This window comes from Sus scrofa, chromosome 6 (assembly GCF_000003025.6).
Source record: "Sus scrofa isolate TJ Tabasco breed Duroc chromosome 6, Sscrofa11.1, whole genome shotgun sequence".
NCBI lineage: Eukaryota > Metazoa > Chordata > Mammalia > Artiodactyla > Suidae > Sus > Sus scrofa.
In genome coordinates, this window is record NC_010448.4 from 119,762,426 (window position 1) to 119,784,566 (window position 22,141).

General features: G+C 38.3%; 1 protein-coding gene across 6 annotated transcripts in view; it reads right to left on the reverse strand.

Annotated features, from left to right (window-relative positions):
- RPRD1A (regulation of nuclear pre-mRNA domain containing 1A) overlaps nt 385-22,141 on the reverse strand; it is a 71,213-nt gene continuing 49,456 nt past the window's right edge. For all 6 annotated transcript variants that reach the window (XR_002345091.1, XR_002345090.1, XR_304101.3 and 3 more), the window contains one exon: nt 385-3,892. Coding sequence is in view for 1 of the 6 variants with exons in the window: in XM_003356411.5 (XP_003356459.1) it covers nt 3,743-3,892 (150 nt within the window). In the remaining 5 variants the exon portion in view is untranslated. The remainder of the gene's footprint in view (nt 3,893-22,141) is intronic.

Sequence of the window (22,141 nt, forward strand, 5' to 3'; positions counted from 1 at the left end):
TTACCTGGAATTTTGAATTATGAAGCAAGTCAGACTTTAAAAGTTGGTCTAGAGCAGTGGTTGTCAAAATGTGGTCTGTTTGTATTGGGACTGCTCAGTGGCATCAGGATCAAACTGTTAGCACTGTAAACTATCAGGCCTTATCCCAGAAGCTCTGGCGGTAGGGCCCAGCAATCTGTACTTTAATAAGCCCTCCAGGTGATTCTGATGTTCGCTCAAGTTTGGGAACCACTGACCAAGGAAACGGAATCTCCCTCAGCAGTTTCTCCAGAGTAACACTGCTGAATACTTCCAGTACTTTGTTTCCCTCCCAGTCCATTAATGTCTCCCCCTTCCCATCCATATCCAACTGATACACAAATTCACAAAAATAATCTACACATCTCAAAAAGAACATAAAACTTTTATTAAGAACATCTCATATTGTCATCAGATACAACCAAAGAAAAAGGGGTAAAGAAATAGGGAAAGTTCATCTTCCCGTGTGCTGTTGCCACCTCAGAACAGACTGGTGTGTGGATGGCTGGAATTACAGGTCGCAACCAATGCTCTGCATAAATAAATTCAGTAACACAATGCTCCCTTTCTACAGAGGAAGAACTGAGTTTACACTTTAAAAAGCTTTGATATAGTGCAACAACTATTAAACAAGACTACATCTTAGGAGCTACCTCTTAATAGAATACAAAGTAGTTTAGTAGCTTTATGTAATTTCATATAATATAAACTTTTTGAAAGGAAAATTCAGAAAGGACATCCTAACTTTCCCAATTTGTACTTCTGAGTGTTTTCTTTCTGAAGATTTTTCTGAACCAGTTCAACAGTGAAAAGAGGTGAGTTGCTCATCTACCGTGACAATGACAACCCAGTTTTGTTATTTTGATTTCGCTAATCAAGATGACCAGGTTATTCCAGCTTTTGCTGATCCTTTATAAGTTCATATAAAACACCCTGATTCGGAGTGCATATGAGAAGAGGTACCAAAATGGCTGCACCTGCACTGGTTTTCACAGAAGGGGAGGTTGGCTATTGAGCACAGCTGATTTTCCCAGACCCCTGGGTTCCCCCATGTGGTGATTTACTTACTGGAGTGACGGAAGAAGCAGAGGGAACACAAGGGAATCTGTTCAAATTGCCACCTCAGCCAGGTCTCTGCACTGTTTGTGGAGAAAAGAGTGATGGTATCCATTCAAACCAAAAACCCCCACTGCACTTACGGTGACGTGCTTTTCTTTTGAGGGGCCAGACGAAGCTACACTCAAAGATGCATGATTACCTCACGTACACAGTGAAGAAAATGCTCATGATTTAGAATTTGGTATTTTAGTACCCCCATCCAACCCCACTACTTGAGAAAATGTAATCTACCTTTTAGAAAGGAAGACTATTTACTGCTAAGGCTTACTATGTTAACTACCATAAGGCTGACAACATAACTTCTGAAACAGACTGTAACGTTTGTGTTTACAGTCAGTGAATTAACCAACAACTGAAGGCTTGTGGAGGATTTGTCAAAGGGTGAAAATGGGGGTAGGAATCAGGTTGAGTGCTATCACTCATCACAAATCGCAACAAGCTCTTTAAAAAAATAATGCATTTTTATCATAAATATTTAGAGCAGATACTGATATTAAAATCAGTATCTAAGTCAGAAGTCTGTCTTAAACGGTGAAAATATTTTGACAAGTTTCAAATCTTCCCAGGAGTACACAGTTTATAAATTAGTTTTAAATGGAAATGAAAATATCTTTAACAAATAAATCACTTTAGCAGATCATAAAGATGGTCAGTATGTTGAAAATAAATTAATATACAAGGTTTTGCTTTCGTTTTAACAACAAAAGCTAACGTAAGTGGCATATTTTATAACACATGTGACCAGGTTTTTCTATAATTGTGCATTTGTTACACTCTCCACCTCCATGCTGCATCTTCTCCTTAAGTATCCTACACCTAGGGACAGAGGTACACACAACAGACACCCTAATGTGTGAGCCTGGCTGCTACACACCATTTCCTTAGTGAAGAGTGATGTTACAAATGCTGGTCAGGATCTACTACTAGTAACCTGTCAACTACATCATAAGTCAAGTACATTCATGGTTAAGTGGATTAGGTTCATGGGTTAGTCTTCTGTGGTAGTGTTCACAAGGAACTTAACTACTACTGTTTCTGTGAGAAAAAAAAAGTGCCCCAAGTCCTTTTTAAAGTTGACTATAAAACTTTGGGATATAAGCCATATATGTGTGGGAACTACTTCTATGTGTATCTATTTTGGAGAGAGGTCAAACTGTTAAAAGCACTGTTCCCAAAACTATTGGCTACTAAAAATAAATGTTTGCCTTCTCCTTCACATATAAATTCATTTTAACTATAATCTCTAATACTGAGAAAGAGAATGAAGCCATTCAGACTACTGAGACATAACTGGCTTGTGGGATTTAAAAGATGTTTTATTGACTATCTAATTTGAATCTTCTTACAACGAAAAGAAAAACATCTAATATGTAATGAATGAAAATAATATTTCTCCTAAGTCATCACTGAGTACAAAATCCACAGTTTCACAATGTGAGTTAAAGAGAAAGCAGGAGAGCATGCAACTGCTCTAACACACAGGGTTAGAAATAAAAGGTCAAGGTACATTTGCTTGGCAATTCTAAATATACAAATATAATATTTACCAGATCTACCCTGTAGTGTAGCACTGCTCAATTTTCAAATACATAGTCATTCAAAAACTGTAAGGAAACATTAAAAATGTTCCAGGTTATTTTACTGAACATTTGTGATTATTTTGTTCTTGAGATATTAGAGCTAAAAATACTATTGTTTTTAAAGTTAAGTGGCTAAGAGAATAATAAAGTATCATTATTTTACACTTCTTTTAATCCCACAGATGGCTTTACATTAAAGGGATCAATTATGTTAAAAGGAGCCTGATTTGACAAATGGAAATCAGTTCCAGAATCAAAGTTGTTCTCTTGGTACAATGTCAAAATTTATGACATTTCCAAAGCATTATCATGTTAATCTATTCAAATAACTCAAAACAGTTTTAATCAAGGGGGTCCCTAATTAACACTCCTTTTATTCTACACGATGGCAGTTGGAATGGAACCCTTATCACGCTATTGTAGTAAAGTTCTCTAGGTTCTGATCTGACCCTCAAAATGACATCCATGTTTAATGTTAAATTACTGACCTCTAAGGAATAAGGAATCAAAGGTATTGATTGAGGCACAGAATTGATATTTTGGTTGGGGAGAAGGGTGAAAATTAAGTTGGAACTTTTAGTCCCTTCTACAATCAAGTCCTAACTATACCATAATAAAGTCTCAAGCAGCTCCTGATTAGTTCTTACCCTTTAGGAATTACATACTATACAGTGATTAGATATTGAAGAAAATAAAGAAAAACACTTGCGAATACATGAAGAAATAGAAACATGGAATTTCTCACAAGGCCCTGGATCAAAAAAATTTACAAAAAGATCTTCTGAAAATAATCACTATTTGTGAGCTTATTAATACACAGAGATCATCACTTTGTTTAAACTAAGTCATGTTAACTTACCAATAAAATAGTAAACAAACCAACATTTTTAAACAATTTTATAAATTACTTGTTTCTTTTGTTAATGTCACTCTCTCAACAATATACAAAAATAACGCTACAGGCCTATCCACCTAACCTGTCTCCATCTCTTGCAAAGTCCTGGGCCCTGGAAAGAGACTGGTCATCAATCTTCACTGTAGATGTCTCCCGCAAAGGGCAGATGCATGTGGCTGCCAGTGACATTGGGCAATCGAGATAAGTCTGGCAGGCTCTGGATCCGGGACCTGAGTTCTTTGCGCACCAGGGAAACCCTGGCTAACTTGCGCTTGTATTCCTGTAACATGAAACCACTCTCGTTAGCATTCTGGGAGTTCAGAGAAGAGCTAAAGCTCTGCATAAAATCTGGTGAAGCATTCAGTTAATGTTGAACAATAAGATTACAATGTGTACTTTAGGCTCAAAAGAGGAATTTGGAAAATATTCAACTATAAACTATTAATTATTATGAAAAACCAGAGTGAGCTGTTGTTTCACAACTGTAAAAAGAAGACTAACATATTAATATACTTAACCTCAGCATGTAAGATTTCCAGGTGTACTTGAGCTTGGATAAGAAAAATTATATTTATTCACAAACTTAAACTGAAATTTACCACTGTTTTTTATTGTGAATGTTAGCAACAAACCACAGGAGTATTAGCAGTACCCGAGTCTGTCTTTTAACAGAAACCAGTTGCTTGGATATTAGTTTTTCACATATATCTTGAAATATTGCTTATACTGATCACTACCTTGAAATTAGACCAATCACTAGATGTTATTTAATGTAAAGAAGCATGTGTTATTGTTCAAATTTTATTATTTCACTAGTTGTACTTCAATATTACTTGTTTTCATTGCAATGTTGTACAATTTTTTTTTTTACATACAAAACATTTAATTTAAGAAGGGGTCCAGGTGTTCCCATCGTGGCTCAGTGGTTAACAAATCCAACTAGGAACCATGAGGTTGCGGGTGCGATCCCTGGCCTCGCTCAGTGGGTTAAGGATCTGGTGTTGCTGTGAGCTGTGGTGTAGGTTGCAGACTCGGTTTGGATCCCACATTGCTGTGGTTGTGGCTGTGGCTGGCAGTTACAGCTCCAATTGGACCCCTAGCCTGGGAACCTCCATATGCCACGGGAGTGGCCCAAGAAATAGCAAAAAGACAAAAAAAAAAAAAAAAAAAAAAAAAAAAAGAAGGGGTCCAAGGCTTCAGAGGATCACCAAAGGATTACAATGGCACACACACACACACACACACACACAAAAGGATAGGAAATCCTGCAAACAGCAGCCTAAGGAGGCAGAAACTGGAAACTAATCAAGATCATGTTTTAGCTTGATTGGGGGAAACGGCCCATTCTCTGTAGTGGAAACAACTTTTAACCGAAGTTTCCAGACTTCAACAAGGAAAGAGGAACTTTCTATTAACTAATACAGTAGGATGTGAAGAAGGGAATCTAGGAAATGGGTATTATTCCTCCTAAAAAGACTAGAACATTTTCCCTTCCTGTGACCAAGGCTGATCTCACAAACAAGACAGAGCAAGTGAGTGATAGGTTTTCATGGAGGGTAGAAGGCTTATCCACAAAAAGCCTTTCTTTTTGAGTTGACTTCACTCAGAATCACCCAGAAAATTCTGGAAGAAACTCATAGATTTTTCAAGAGAACTCCAGCCCCACTACCTATAATTAGGTGAGAATTTCAGGAAGCAGGTCCAAAGCTCTTAAATTTTGCAAAAGCTCCAAAGAGGATATACAACTTAACGATAAGCAACTTCTCTATGTTGTTGTTTCTTTTTTTTTTCTTTTTTTTTTTTTTGGCCTAAAATGAAATCAGTTGGCCAGGTTTCTTTGTAGAGCCTCCTCTTTTAAAGAATAACTACACCTGGGGAAAGAAGTTTGTCAGAATTACCATATCCCAACTGCTCAGGAATAGGAGAAAGGAGGTTTCTGAAGCATGGGGAACTGGACATACTGGCAGGTAAAGAAGGAAAGGTTGAAACCTTGACACGTTCTAGTAGTTTTCAGCATACAGGAGAGGTGTCAATTCTTGCCATGTCTGCCTGTCTGTGTATTTCTAATCTATCATGAAGATCAAGGTTGCATAAAAGAGAGTGTAATAAGGATCTATAACCTTTTTCCCTTTTCCCCACTCCTAGTGACACACACTAGAGCACCAGGCAGTTTTGAGCACAACTGCTTGGAGTGGCACACAAGAGAGAGAAGCATCAGGGTATTTCATTCTAGATACGCACTTCATTCAGTAGGATCTCCATACGCATCTCCACATTTAGCACTTTTCTTCTACAGAACACACGGGTAAGGAGTGCAAACACATTTCTCCATCTGCCCCACTGTTCTTACTAAATTGTCCTTTAGTAACAAATAATACCTGAAATACTCTGGAGGCAGCATGATATATTCAGATGCTGTACAAACACTCTCAAATGTAATTACGCTCTGCTCCTATTGAGGAGAGATGTTTTGAGAAATGTCTTAGGTGCCTTAAATAAGGTCATTACTGCCGACTCTTAATTTCTAGCATCCAGATAGGCTGTTGTTCAATTATTAAGATTTATTTTATTCATTTGATTCAAAATGTAGCAATTAAAGCCTTCTATATATTGGTAAACACTGCATACAAAAAAACCTGGTAAACATAAACAAAAGCTGTTTTTTTGTTTTTTTGTTTTTTTTTTTTTTTTTTGCTTTTTAGGGCCACACCTGAGGAGGTTCCCAGGCTAGGGGTCTAATCACAACTACAGGTGCTAGCCTATACCACAGCAACCAGCAAGGCGGGATTCAAGCCACATCTGCAATCTACACCACAGCTCACGGCAATGCCAGATCCTCAACCCACTGAGCACGGCCAGGGATCGAACCCTCAAGCTCATGATTCCTAGTCAGATTTGTTACCACTGTGCCACAACAGGAACTCTAAAAATTGTCATTTATTGAATGTCCATTATATGCTAGGCTTTAAATATGAACTCAATCCTCTCAATTATCCTGTGAGAAGATAATCTTTCATAAGCATGTGAAATCATGCTTTCCTAATTTGGGAATAGAAGCAGTAGTCAAAACTTTGTGCTACTGTCACAGGCTGACTTTCATCCTAAAGACAAAGGATTTGAGTATCTGAGGTAAACCATTTGAGGTTAGCCTAAAGAAAAAAATGCATGAAATCTGATTAGCTAACAGATTTTATGAGCCAGGCCATAGCCCTTAGAGTTTTAAATTGCCTCTCTGGTAGTCTAGAAAGAGGCTCCAAGTTTCCACAGATTGGTTTCTTATGGCAAGAATGCTTACAATAAGATGTGTATATTGTTTTAATCCTGATGTACAACAATGACAGTACTTCGCTTAGATCAGAATCATCAGAGCACCATGAATGTACTCTTCTCTTTTACAACATGTTTAGAAAAATGTTGTGACTACCTAATAACAATCCTCTCTTCCCTGTAAGACTGCGAGTGTAGTGATGGAGGTCCTTGCCATATGGCTAGTATATATTTATTAAGCACTGCAGATACTGTGTTAAACAAAACAGATGAGGAGTTCCCATTGTGGCTCAGCAGTAACAAACCCAACTAGTATTCATGAAGATGAAAGTTCAATCCCTGGCCTCGCTCAGTGGGTTAAATATCCGGTGTTGCCCTGAGCTGTGGTGTGGGTAACAGATGTGGCTTGGGACCCATGTTGCTGTGGCTGGGGTGTAGGCCTGGGAACTTCCACATGGTGCAGGTGTGGCCTTAAAAAAAAAAAAAAAAAAAAACCCCAAAACAAAACAGAGGAAGTCTCCTGTCTTTACAAAGCTAACATTTCAGGAGGAAGGAGGCATAAAAAAATAAGTATTATTGCAAGTATAAATACAATAATGAAAATAAAGTTGGCCAACAGGAGAATAAAATGCAGCAAACATAAGGAGAGAGTCAAGCCCACTTTACAAGTAAACAAAAAAAGTGAGGATCGAAAGTTCAAAAATTTTAGGTCCCTGGTGGCCTACTGGTTAAGGATTCAAGCATTGTCATTAGCCTTGGGTTCCATCCCTGGCCCAGGAACTTCTGCATGCCACAGGCGAAGCAAAAAAAAAAAAAAAAAAAAAAATTTAAGTTTCAGAACCTTAGACCTAGAGGAGACACTCGAGCATGAAGAGCTCAACACCCCCTACACAACTGATGAAAACTATTTTTTAAAACCACAACCAATCATTTAAAGCCTCTGGAAATGACCCTAAGGGGAAAAAACAGCGACTCAAGAAAATCTATGAGAACTCAGTAAGAAGGGCAAGAGGCTGTGGTATTTAAATCAAAACACTCCCTCCCCATCTCCCAGTTCAGCAAGGCAGACGGACTCCACTTCAGACTGCTGCAGCCAAGAACACAGGGATGGCTCTCCCTACAGCTCCCAAGCTGAAAGCTTTATTCCTGGGAAGGGCAAATCTTCAGCATTTCTCATCCTATCCCCAGCTACCTATTGCTAAGTCTCAGGATAACAGAATTAAGAGCCTGGGGGCTCTCTTCTGCTCAGCCTCAACTCTGTGAAATAGAGGCTCTGTGGAAGCTGAGAATATCAGGGCATGGATAGCCTTTGCCCCCAATTTAGGAGGGGTGGTCTTCACCAGAAGAGACAAGATAAGAGGAAATACGGGCTATTGTACCACTTCTCTTCACCAACAGCTCAGGCTATCAGGAGCATCACCGGAAAGAAAAGCTTGCCATTGTGCCCACTCTTAGCTAGTTCCACAGCCCTGATTCAAATTTTGCATGAGGAAAGAAACTGATAGCCTAAGACAGATGGGAGGTGTCCTCCTGGTGCCAGAACAATTATCTAACATTGACTTTAAAATAAAATCAGTATCTGGAAGAGATACCTGTACCTCCATGTTCATTGTACCATTATGCACAGTAGCCAAAATATGGAAACAACGTAAGTCTCTGTCAACAGATGAATGGATAAAGAAGATGTGGTATATATGCACAATGGAATATTCAGCCATGAGAAAGGAGGAAATTATATCGTTTGCAAAAACCTGGACGAAACTAGAACACATGACGCTAAGCGAAATTAACCAAAGACAAATACTACATAATATTACCTACATGTGGATTCTTTAAAAATATATGTGTGTGTGTGTGTATATATGTATATACATATTAAAAAAAACTGTAGAATGATGGTGACCAGGAACCACAGTGTTGGAGGGAGACAGGGAGATGCCAGTCCAAGGGCTGTTACAAAATGAATTAAACTCTGGAGATATAATGTATAGCAAGGTGACTATAGTTAATCTTTTGTGTTGTATACTTGATATCTGCTAAGACAGCAGAGCTGAAGTGTTCTCACCACCGAAAGGAAAAGAAAAAGTAATGATGTGAAGTGATGATTAATTAACCCGATTGTGGTAATCATTTCACAAAGTATATGTATGTCAAATCACCACCCTGTACACTTTAAATGTAAATAATTTTGTGTGTTAATTTTACTCAGTAAAGCTGGGGGTGGGGGTGGGGGGATCCTCTCTATTCATAGTAAGCCAAAAAAAAAAACAAAAAACAAACAAAAAAAAAACCTATGCTAAGTATGAAAAAGAAAATACAAACTTGGACAAGGGGCAGGTATCAAAGTTGTGGTAGCCTAATCTGATAAACCATCAATAGATAAAGCCACAGATAAATTCCTCACAGTCCCCTCTTTCTTTTCTAACTTGCATTTTGCATTAACAGCTTTCAAAATACTTTGTTTTAACCTAAATGACTCTTTTTTTCCTAAAAGAATTTAGTTCTGTTCCAGTCTCAAAGGAGGATTTTAATTTTAAAATTAAAAAAAATTGCTAAAAAGCCAAACCATTAAGAAATTAAGCCCCTTCCTTTAGCAATAAATATTGATATATACTGTTTTTATGACAATGGTATAGTGTTCTATTTTTGTGAGTTTCTTTAATTTTTAAATTGAACTATAGTTGCATTTACATTGTTTCAGGTGTACAGCAAAGTGATTCAGTTATATATATTTCAGATTCTTTTTCATTTTAGGGTATTACAAGATAATGAATATAGTTCTGTTTTATACATAGTGGTCTGTATCTGTTCATATCAACCTCCAAATTTATCTGTCCCTTCCTTTTCTTCTTTGTTCCCTTGTGATTTGATGACTATCTTTAGTGTTAGTTTAGGTTCCTTTTTCTTTTTTGTGTGTGTATATATATATACATATTACAGAGTTTTGGGTTTTGGTGACCTTCAGTTTTTTGTATAGCAATACTATATATATATACAGTATTGTTCTAAGTTGCTGATCTCAATTTCAAACACTTTTTTTTTTGTTTTGTTTTGGTCATGCCCAAGGTATGTGGAAGTCCCTGGGCCAGAGACTGAACCAGAGCCAGAGCAGTGACAAGGCCAAACCCTTAACTGCTGGGCCACCAGGGAATTCCTCAAATTTTAAATATCCTGCACTTTTACTCTACTCCTCTCACAGTGACTGTTTTTGATGTTTTTCACCTAATTGTTTTGTGTATCCCTTAGCTACTTATTGTGAACACAGATGATTTTATTACTTTTGTCTTTTGACCTCCCTAAACTATATTTATCAAAGATTGCTTAGCTTTACTGTATGTTTGCCTTTGCTAGTGAGTTTTTTTCATTATGTAATTTTTTTTTTCTAGTTTTGGCCTTTTCTTTCCCACCTAGAGAAACTCCTATAACATTTGTTTTAAAGCTCTTTTGGTGGTTCTGAATTCTTATCTGTAGAACTTCTGATTTCTCCATCAAATCTGAATGGGTGCCTTACAGGTAGAGCATTCTTGGTTGCAGGTTTTCCCCTATCACCACTTTAAATATATGGTGCCACTTTCTTCTGGCTTGCAAAGTTTCTGCTGAAAAACCAGCTCATAGTCTTATATGAGTTTCCTTGTAAATTATTTGTTGCTTTTCCCTTACTGCTCTTAATACTCTCTATCTTTAATTTTTGTCAGCTTTTATACAAATTAAAACCAAAATGAGATACCACCTCATACCCACTAGGATGGCTACAATCAAAAAGACAGACAATAAAAGAGCTGACAAGAACATGGAGAAACTGAAACCCTTACACAAGCTGGTGGAAATTTAAAATGATACAGCCAATGTGGAGAACAGTTTGGCAATTCCTTTAAAAGTCATGCAGAGTTAAAATATCTACTCCTAGGAATATACAAAAGAGAAATGAAAATGTCCACTCAAAATATTCATACTTGAATGTTCACAGCAACATCATTCATAATAACCAAAAAGTAGAAAAAAATCTAAATATCTATCCACTGATGAATAGAGAAACAAAATGTGGTATAACCCTATATTTGGCCATAAAAAGAAATGAATTACCAATACATGCTACAACACAGAAGACCTTTGAAAACATTATGTTTAATAAAAGAAGCCAGTCAAGGGAGTTCCCATCATGGCACAGTGGTTAATGAATCCGACTAGGAACCATGAGGTTGCGGGTTCGATCCCTGGCCTTGCTCAGCAGGTTAAGGATCTGGCGTTGCCGTAAGCTGTGGTGTAGGTTGCAGACACAGCTCGGATCCCGCGTTGCTGTGGCTCTGGTGTAGGCTGGCAGCTACAGCTCCGATTAGACCCCTAGCCTGGGAACCTCCATATGCCGCAGAAGTAAAGTCAAAAAAAAAAAAAAAAAGGAAGCCAGTGAAATAGACTGTATCTTGTCTGGCTCCATTTACATGAAATGTCCAGATTAGGCAAATTTATAGAAACAGAAGTTAGACTTACGGTTGCTTAGCTCTTGGTCAGGTGGAGTGGAAATAAATAAGGTTTCCTTTAGGGTAGACAAAAATGTTCTAAAATTACAGACTGAAGTGATGGTTGCAAAGTCCTATAAATATACTAAAGAGTATACTTTAAATGAGTAAGTTACATGGCTTGTGTATTTATCTCAATAAAATTGTTAAAAAAGAGGGAAAAAGGCTTTGTTAGTCTGAAAACCTAAGTATCACCTGTAGTATTGTTCTTAAAGGGAAATGGATTCCAAGTTCTGCTACTTTCCTAAGAAATTCACTTACAACTCACATAGATAAAGGCAAAGGTGAGCTGATCATTCCAGTGGCAGCAAATGCCAAATCCACACAATATAAACACGCTCCCATCTATTCTAACCTAGATTCCTGGAAAGACCAATTTGATATCTGTCAATCCAAATTTATAGTCCCAGTGATGAACACAAGTTATGGTCAGGAGGGACAAAGCAATTCCACAGAAAATAAAGACACTCTTTATAATAGCTGCTTTTAATACCCCACCTGCATGTAATGTAACACCTACTAATTTACATACCAACATTTTAATGTGTGTTTACACTAAATGTCAGTTTGGCAGTCGTCCGACCTGACATTCTAACTCTTCCTGCATATTATTTACATTTTTCAAACAAATGTACCATTCTCTCTTATTCGATACTGAACTCAAAGGCCTGAGCTAATCTACTTTGAACTTCAGTTTAGCAAACTTTTTTTTTTTTTTGGTCTTTTTAGGGCCACACCCATAGCATAGGAACATTCCCTGGCTAAGGGTCGAATCAGAGCTGTAGCCTACGCCACAGCCACAGCAACTCTGGATCCGAGCCACATCTATGACCTACACCACAGCTCATGCTAATGCTGGATTCTTAACCCAATGAGCAAGGCCAGGGATCGAACTGCATCCTCATGGATTCTAGTCAGATTCACTTCCACTGAGCCATGATGGGAACTCCTAGCAAACATTTCTTAAGCATTCTATAGTAACAGTATATGTCAGTCGCTGTGCTGAGAACACACAGATGAATCATAATCCTTACCTAGAAGAGCACACAATTTAAAGGTCAAGCAAACAAATAATTATAATAACATATGATGTGCTCTACCGAAGGTGAAAACCACTGTTTATGACATACAAAAATTAAAATGTGGAGGACACTGCCCCACAGAGGAGTTCAGAGAAGTCTTTTCAGAGGAGACATGGGGTCAAGAGAACAGCAAAATAAGGCAGGGAAAAAAAAAAAGATAACCAGGCAGAGAAGATAAAGGGCATGATATGTACACGGCAACTCACTATCACCACAGTGCAGGGTGTAAAGTGAAAAAAATTAATTCCCTTACAAAATAGTCACTCGTAAGTTGTGAGAGAATGAGTCTGCATACAGTACAGAAAAGGATGAATCTGAAACCCACCTAGGAGTTAACTGGAACTGTCTGGGCAAGAAAGGACTAGGACCTGAACCAATCAGTGGTGGTAGAACACTGTACAAACCACAATGTACATAAATAATACCTCAAAAAGATGAAAACTATGTATTGTAAGAAACATCAGCAGAACCTCGTTGTAGTTCTGATGTGAAGAATGAGGTTTCAGGCTTGATGAGTGGTTGGAATGGAAGTGCTATTATATGAGATAGCATAGACAATGGTAAAAACTCCTCTGTGGAAGATACGGCGTTCACTTTAACCTAAGTGTGAGTTACCTGTGGGACTTGTCGTAGGCATCTGGAAATGTGATTCTGGCTTTCAGAGCTGGAAATAACGATTTGGGTTTCATTATGCTCAAACAAAGTCTCTCTAAAACCATGAGATACATACAAGCCAATTAAGCTTATGAGTGCATATATGGCAATGTTTCTCAATCATTTGAAAGCATTTTGTCTCATCTTTCCCCTAACTATTCTATCTTTAGAACATTTATCATCCATCGCCCAAAAAAATTTTGTCTACTTATGCTTTCTATAATTTGTTTCAGAGAAAAAAATGTATGTTGAATGTCATTTTCTGAATTATCCATCATACTACACCACAACCCACCATACTAATGTGCATCAAGAAGACAGTATATCCCCTCCGCCCCCTGGTTGGGAATCAAAGATACACAGGAAGGAAGAGAAATAATTATTCTTAACCAACTCAGAGTATCTGCTCTCCAAGTTCTTACAAGTCAGTAACAAATTGGTTGTAATTTGATATTTGAAAAGAGTCACTTAAAGTATTTCTTTTTTGTCTTTTCAGGGCTGCACCTCAGCATATCTAAGTTCCCAGGCTAGGGGCTGAATTGGAGCTGCAGCTGCCAGCTTATGCCACAGCCACAGCAACACCAGATCTGAGCACATCTGCTACCCACGACCTATACCACAGGTCACAGCAACGCCGGATCCTAAACCCACTTAGTGAGGCCAGGGATCAAACCCGCATCCTCATGGTTCATTTCCACTGCAGCACAGTGGGAACTTCCCATATAACACATTTACTACCATTCATCAAAATTAACGGATAGGAGTTCCCGTCGTGGCACAGTGGTTAACGAATCCGACTAGGAACCATGAGGTTGTGGGTTCGATCCCTGGCCTTGCTCAGTGGGTTAAGGATCTGGCGTTGCCGTGAGCTGTGGTGTAGGCTGTAGACACAGCTCGGATCCCGAGTTGCTGTGGCTCTGGTGTAGGCTGGTGGCTACAGCTCCGATTTGACTCCTAGCCTGGGAACCTCCATATGCCATGGGAGCAGCCCAAGAAATGGCAAAAAGACAAAAATAAATAAATAAATAAATAAATAAAAAATTAACGGATAAACTAATCTATCTTCGTTATTTTTGGTCAAATGATACAATATTCACCATTCAAAAATATGTTACAATCAAATCTTAGAATCATCACTTGTATTAAATTATCCACATTCTAATGCAGATTTTACAAGAATATTGCAGAACTGTCTACAATTTAAGATTCCAAATAATATACAGACATTAAAGCAGTATTTTTTTTAAGATGAGGAAATCTGTAATGTTTAATCTGATCTGAACACAAAATGTTCTTAAAGCCAAAATGATTCCAATTCCTATTTAAAATCCTTTGTTCAAATTATTCTTCTAGGAGTTCCCACTGTGGTGCAGCAAAAATGAATCCAAGTAGGAACCCTGAGGTTGTGGGTTCGATCCCTGGCCTTGCTCAGTGGGTTAATGATCTAGTGTTGCAGTGAGCTGTGGTGCAGGTCGCAGATGCAACTCAGATCCTTTGTTCCTGTGGCTGTGGTTTAGGCCAGCAGTTGTAGCTCCAACTGGACCCCTAGCCTGGAAACCTCCATATGCCACGGGTGCCATCCTAAAAAGCAAAATAAAATTATTTTTCTATTACTTGTCCACGATCCTTGTCTAATTTCTGTCCATTGTAAAAGTGCCAGCTTAAATCCCAAGCCTTTATTAAACCTTCCCTAATGACTCCTCTCACATCTGACCTTTCACTCGTTGGGGACCTTTCACCAATGTACTGTTTGACATCCTACTCACTATTCCCACATTACACATACAGGACACACACACACACACACACACACACACACACACACACAGAGCTAATGAATAATGAGAATGCCAAAAAATGACGGAAAAATTCTAATCCCCTGAATGGTTGAAATGGTTTAGCCACTGTTTCAAAAATTATTTTTGTATGTAAATAAAATGAAGAGCACACCCAAGTGGAAGTTTCCAGGCTAGGGATCAAATCAGCTGCAGCTGCCCATCTACGTCACAGCCACACTAACACCAGATCCAAGCCACAACTTGTGGCAATTCTGGTTCCTTATCTCACTGAGCAAGGCCAGGGATTCAAACCACATCCTTATGGATACTACATCAGGTTCTCAACCTGCTGAGCCACAACAGGAACTCCAAGATACTTAAACTTAACCAGAGAACCAACTCTGTGTCTTTTGCCTCTAAAATTCCATTCTCCTTCCAGTCTCATCTACCTTTGTTTAGCCAACAGGTCTTTCAATTTTCTACATGAGACATATGCCAATTAATTATATACTTCAATTACTGTATCTATTTGTGTAACCAACACCTGACCAAAAGAAAGGCTTTTTCAGAAACCCAAACTTCCTCATACCACCTCTTCCAACTTTTTTTTTTTTTTTAATTTATTTTTTTTCTTTTCTTTTTGCCATTTCTTGGGCTGCTCCCGCGGCATATGGAGGTTCCCAGGCAAGGGGTCAAATCGGAGCTGTAGCCACCGGCCTACGCCAGAGCCACAGCAACTCGGGATCTGAGCCGTGTCTGCAACCTACACCACAGCTCATGGCAATGCCAGATCCTTAACCCACTGAGCAAGCGCAGGGATCGAACCGGCAACCTCATGGTTCCTAGTTGGATTCGTTAACCACTGCGCCACCACGGGAACTCCCTCTTCCAACTTTTAATCACTATTTCCCAAACTTCAATGAGCTAAACGACATTCTTCATGTCTTCACCATGTGAGTCACCTATTCTAGTTACTTAATATTTCTATTTAAATCAACTCACTTAATGGAGCTTCACTCTAAGAAACAGGCCCAATTCTGATTCTAGTGAGCAAGCCGTGTAGCTTCTGTAGGAACAAAGTCAGAATATAAACCATATTCCAAAATGACCTGAAAACAAGGTTTTGCTAAGTCATTCTCTCTCACTCTTCATTTGTGAAATCAATCTTTTGGGTCCCTTTCAAGTAAAACAATATGATTGGGCTGGACAACATTCAGTTTTAAAATATTAACTAGGATAGTTTTTCAGCAAAGAAAACATGGACATCCTAGTATGATTGTTAAAGACTTTCCCCACAATAATTTTTTTTTTTAAAAGCTGCACCTGTGGCATATGGAGGTTCTGAGGCCAGGGGTTGAATTGGAGCGGTAGCTGCCAGCCTACACCACAGCCACAGCAACGCAGGATCCTTAATCCACTGAGCAAAGGTCAGGGATCAAACTTGAGTCCTCATGGATACTAATCAGGTTCACTACTGTTGAGCCATGATGGGAACTCCACACAATAGTATTTATTTAAGAAATAAAGATGGAGACACTGATGTGGTATCCATATGACATCTTATTTCCATAGTTTTCCACAAGGTGTATCTACACACATTATCTAAACAGTTAAACTTTCCCTTTATATCCCAATATATGTATCCTTGGTCTGAAATCTGATTGATTCAGTTCTGGCTACTTCAAATGGTCTATTATATCATCAGTCTTCATTTTAACCAGATATTTGATAATAAAATAAGCAGGTTCTTGGGTCACAAAAGAACAAATTAATGAAGGGAAAGCTTCATTCAAAAGAGTATCAAGATATAAACTTCAGAACATATTATAGAACCCCTTAGGTTGATGGTAATCTTCACAATCATGGTTCTTTTTATTTGTTCTCCTGAAAGACTTCTAAATGGTTCTGTTCTTTGATATGTTATTTCATTACGTCCTTTGCCATCCTAAGATGTTAACGTACAAGTCTCAAGTGACTTTCTTCAATGTAACTACTTAGAAGCTCCAATTCTCATTTTTCAGGATCCACCATAACTTATTTTGGGGTTAGGGCTTTTTCCTGTGTTAGACAGGTAAAGTTAACTGAAGTATCAAGATTTTAAATTACTTTTTTTTTTTAAAGGATCTGGCATTGCCACGAGCTGCAGTGGTGTGGGTTGCAGACTCGGCTTGGATCCCACATTGCTGTGACTGTGGCATAGGCTGGCAGCCACAGCTCCAATTTGACCCCTAGCCTGAGAACTTGCATATGCCATGGGTGTGGGCCTGAAAAAACAAAAACAAAACATAAAATATCACTTTTTTTCTTCTTTTGTCACACCCACAGCATGCAGAAATTCCTGGGCCAAGGATCAAACCCATGCCACAGCAGTGACTCAAGCCACTGCAGTGACAAGAGACTGTCACTGCCTGACAAGAGAACTCCCCCCTTTTTTTTCTCAAACGAGGCCAAGAAATCCCATGTCGGGGACTTTGGATATTAGTCAAGTCTGTTGTCATCTCCAGGGAACAGAGTTCAAAGGAGACAAAGATCTTAGTGGTGTGTCCTAACTTGTCTTCTAAAAAACAAGTACCCAAGCTTAGCTCTTGGGATTTAACAATATAAGTGATAGTTTAAAAAATACTTTACGTATAAATAAAATTTTTAAGAAAATAAAACATCGAGTCCTTCCCCATTTCTTTTCTCCTTACCCTACACTTCTCTGATGGAGCCATTTTTCCGTGGCCATCCACAGAAAAGCTTTACCTTTTAGTGGGAAATACTCTACTGTAAATGAATACCATCTAATAAACTGTCTTACATCTTTTCCTCTGAGATCTTAAAATCATTCTCTTAAATAAGTATTCTTTTTTTTTTAGGGCTGCGTGGAAGTTCTCAGGCTAGGGGTCAAATCAAAGCTGTAGCTGCTGGCCTACGCCACAGCAACACAGGATCCAAGCTGTGTCTTCAACCTACAGAGCTCATGGCAATGCCAGGTCCTTAAACTCACTGAGCAAGGCCAGGGATCAAACCTGTGACCTCATGGATGCTAATCAGATTCGTTAACCACTGAGCCACGATGGGAACTCCTTAAATAAGCTAAGTATTCTAAAAGCAGATTTTATTTTTAAAATATCCTTAAAATAATTAATTCCCATCTGTTAATAAGTTATAATTCTATTACCATAAAGGCTCATTAGCCTTCTGGGTTAATAAGTAGAAAAAAAAGATTTAATATTTTCTCAGGGACTAAGTTTTCTGCAAGGAACTCAATGCCCACCTGGCTATAGACTGGGTGTTTTTTTTTAAATCAATAATGCTAAATTGTAACAAGGGTAATACTTTCACAAATAAGCTTTATATATTTCTAGATTTCATCCAAGTATAACCCTAAATAAAAATTTGATGCGCTTAACTAAATGCCAAACAAGTGCTCCATTTAGTCTTTATAGGTAGAGACAATCATTATCCATGTATTAGATAATAAAACTAAGGCACGATTAATCACTACTTAAGAAACTTCCCCTAAAGCCAACACAAAGGGGAAAATGCTTCGAACCTAGACAGTCTGGCTTCAGAGTCCTCATACTTAACCACTATACTATCCTGCCTCTTGTACCTTGGCATTGTTATTGGGATAAGTATTCTGAATAAGTATGTTACCCTACTGAAATCTACATTATATCAAAAAGGATCACCACAGTGAGAAGACTAACAGTCATGTCCCTAAAACTCAAAATCCAACACTTTAAGGAAACTAACTGTTACTTGCATTTGTTAGTCTAATTCTGCCATTAAAACGTCTCTGGAATTCCCAGTAGTGGAGATGAGTCATCATTTTGTCATGGATAACAGCATATGGGCCTTGAGCCTTTTTTTTTTTTTTTTTAATAAAAGAGGACCCAGTAATAATATCAACACAGGGAATGACGCAAGGGGATAGCCCAATCAGGAATGATGATCAATATTCAAGGAAGGTTGAAACTGTACTAATTATCAGTTCTGACTGTGGGGAGGGAAGGAGGGAGGGGGGATGAGCCAGGAGATAGATAGGCAGCATACAGCTTAGGCCATTTCTCTGAAAGCAACTTCAAAATCAAATAGAAATTTAAGGAAATGAGATTAAGAATCAAATTAATTTTTCTACTTGTATGATTATTTAAACTAGGAAGTACACTTAACCATGCTTTAAATTTTCATTCCGTGTGACCCTTTACCCTAATTATTTTCCCTGTGTGTGACCTTCTAGTCTCACTCCTTTAGTATGTATTATCCAGTTACTAAAGAATCACACTGCTTCAGGCTCATGGAAGTTGGCAACTTGTTATTTCCGAAACTGGTTTCCTAGAGAACATTGTTAAACAGGGTTCAAACAAGCAGGCCATAAATCAGAGATGAGAGGTTCTGGGTTGTTTGAGAGCAGACAAATTTCTTTGCTACATTCCTGTTCCAATCTCAAACATGCTCATGTCCAGAGTGAAGCTCCAAAGAGGGAAATCTAGTTTGCAACATTCCTCAAAAACACTGAAATATATATTTGCTGAATATATACTACCACCTCCCAGAGCTAGTTGTTTACATATAGAATATACTCAGGCAAACATTAGACCCATTATTTTTGTCCTTGCCATTCAACCTCTTCTTGACCACCTTCAGCAACAGCAAACACTATTTTATCCTTCACGTTTAGAGAACAACTTCACTGAATATACAGTTCTAGCTGGTGTTTTTCCTTCAACATTTCACCTCACTCCCTTCTTGTGTGGTACTGCCGAGAAGTCCACTCTAATCCCTATTCTGCAGGTAAATTGTTTTTCTCCTCTGGGTTTTTTCATGGTTTTCTCTTTGGCTTTCCTCTTCTGCAGTTTCAAAATGCAGACTGTAGATTTTGGGGTATGATGCCGGGTGTCACTTGTTCTCTGAGTTTCTTGGACCAGTGGTTTGATGTCTGTCATTAATTTTGGAATTACTGGAACTTGCCCATTATTACTTCAAATATTTCTTCATTTGTTCGACTTCTGGTAACCCGAGCACATGTATGTTACACTTCTCCAAACTGTCCCACAGTTCTTGAATGTTCTGGGTTTGGTTTCTGTTTTGCTTTGGTTTGGCAGGGAAAAGGGCTGTTGCTTGTTCCATTTTCTTTTTGCTTTTCAATTTGGGAAGTTTCTACTGACCTTTTATCAAGCTCATTGAATTTTTTTTCCTCAGCTGTGTCCAGCCTATTGAGGTGACCACCAAAGGCAGTCTTCATTTGTCAGTTTTTATTTCTAGCATTTAAAATTTGCTTTTGGAGTTCTCTTTGTGGCTCAGCAGGTTAAGAATGTGGCATTATCACTGCAGCAGCTTCAGTTGCTGCTATGGCATGGGTTTGACTGCTGGCCCAGGGACGTCCACAAGCTGTGGGTGTGACTGAAAAATAAAATTTGCCTTTCTTTCTTGAGCATTGTCACCACTCTACTTAAACCTGCTTTTGCATGATGTCTACTTTTCCATTAGAGTTGTTAATTAGTTATTCTAAATTCCTGAACTGGTAATTCCAAAAGGTGTATCATACAACAATCTGTTTCTGATCCTTGTTTTTTCTCTTCAGACTGTTTTCCTTTTGGTATGATGTGTGATTTTTTTCAAAAGCTAATTAATAGGCAATAAAAACTGAGGTAAACAAATCTTTATTGTGAGGTTTTATGTTAATTTGGCCAAGAGTTGGGCTATATCTAAGGTTTGCTATGGATATTGACAGCTGAGCCTGAAACTCATTACTTTATTAAATAATCCTTTCACCATTAGGCTAGTTCTAACTGTCACAATGGTTTTCCTTGTCACCTGGAACATATCCATTGACCCTAGCTCTGCCTTCTTAACATAAACCCAACTCCTCTGATAGTTTTCAAAGCATCTGAAGACAGGCAGCACATGTATATTATGTCTGTACTCACGTTTGATCTCTGACATCTCCATTTTTTAAAAACTGTTCCCCAAGGTATTTTGTTTCTATTTCCTTTTCCATCCTGGTCCCTGTCTCTGAATACACTGTGGTAAATTAATCACTTTTGCTAAACTAGAATCCAGCCAGAGTTGAATACAGAACCCCAGCTGTGGTTTAACCAGCTTTCAATGAAACAGAACTTCATTTCCATATCCTGAACACTCAATGTAGATGTTACCACAGCTCTGTCACCATGGTGACTAATGACCAGTGCTTTCTCCTGTGTGACACCAAGCTAGGTCTTCACCATACTGATGCAGTTAACTTAGAGGAATCCAAATGCAGGAACTGCCATTGGAAGTTTTTAAGCAGAGAAAAATAATAAAAGCAAGGCAAGATTCACACCAATTCCCATTCAATTTGCACTGGTCATGGACCAACGGTTATTAATTAATCTGTGAGCCATGGATGAGTATTAGAGAGAGCCCTAATTCAACTGAAGTTGTAAGTAAATCTGTATGCATATGAGCATTTTTCAAAGCTGCTAGCAACTCAAAAAAGGTTAAAAATGTCCATATTTTCATATCCTATAATCTTTCTGATGTTTCATGAAAATACCTTTTTTTAAATACAAGAAAAACAGAACACAGTTCACTATGGTCCAAAGTCAAAAGGTAACTAAAATCTCACTAGGAATTAAAATTAATATAAAACATACTACTATAGCATAATACATTTAGCATCTAATAAGCTATCAAAATTTACCCTGGAGTTCCTGTCATGGCTCAGTGGTAACAAACCCAACTAGTATCCATGAGGATGCTGGTTTAATCCCTGGCCTCGCTCAGTGGGTTAAGGATCCCACATGGCTGTGAGCTGTGATGTAGGTCGCAGACGCAGCTCAGATCCCGTGTTGCTGTGGCTGCAGTGTAGGTCGGCAGCTACAGCGCTTCAGCTCTGATTTGACCCCTCGCCTGAGAACCTCCATATGACACGGGTGCAGCCCTAAAGACACATACACATACACATACACACACACACACACTCAAGATCTTAGCCTGATAATGATCTGCCTAGTTAATATATGTGCATTTCATTTTAACAAAAATTACCTCAATTTTAAAATGTACTAAATTTATTAATTCCCCCATAACACCCAAGAATACTACTTCATACTGGAGTAAGATCACTGGAATGACAAAGATTCCAAGAATGGAACTGGCTTTGCTTTGAGCAGAGCTTTTCTCCATAACTGATCTAAGTCATGACCAAATTTTGAAGACGTTTTACAAAGAATTCTTGCATTAGGAGGTTAAGCCTGAC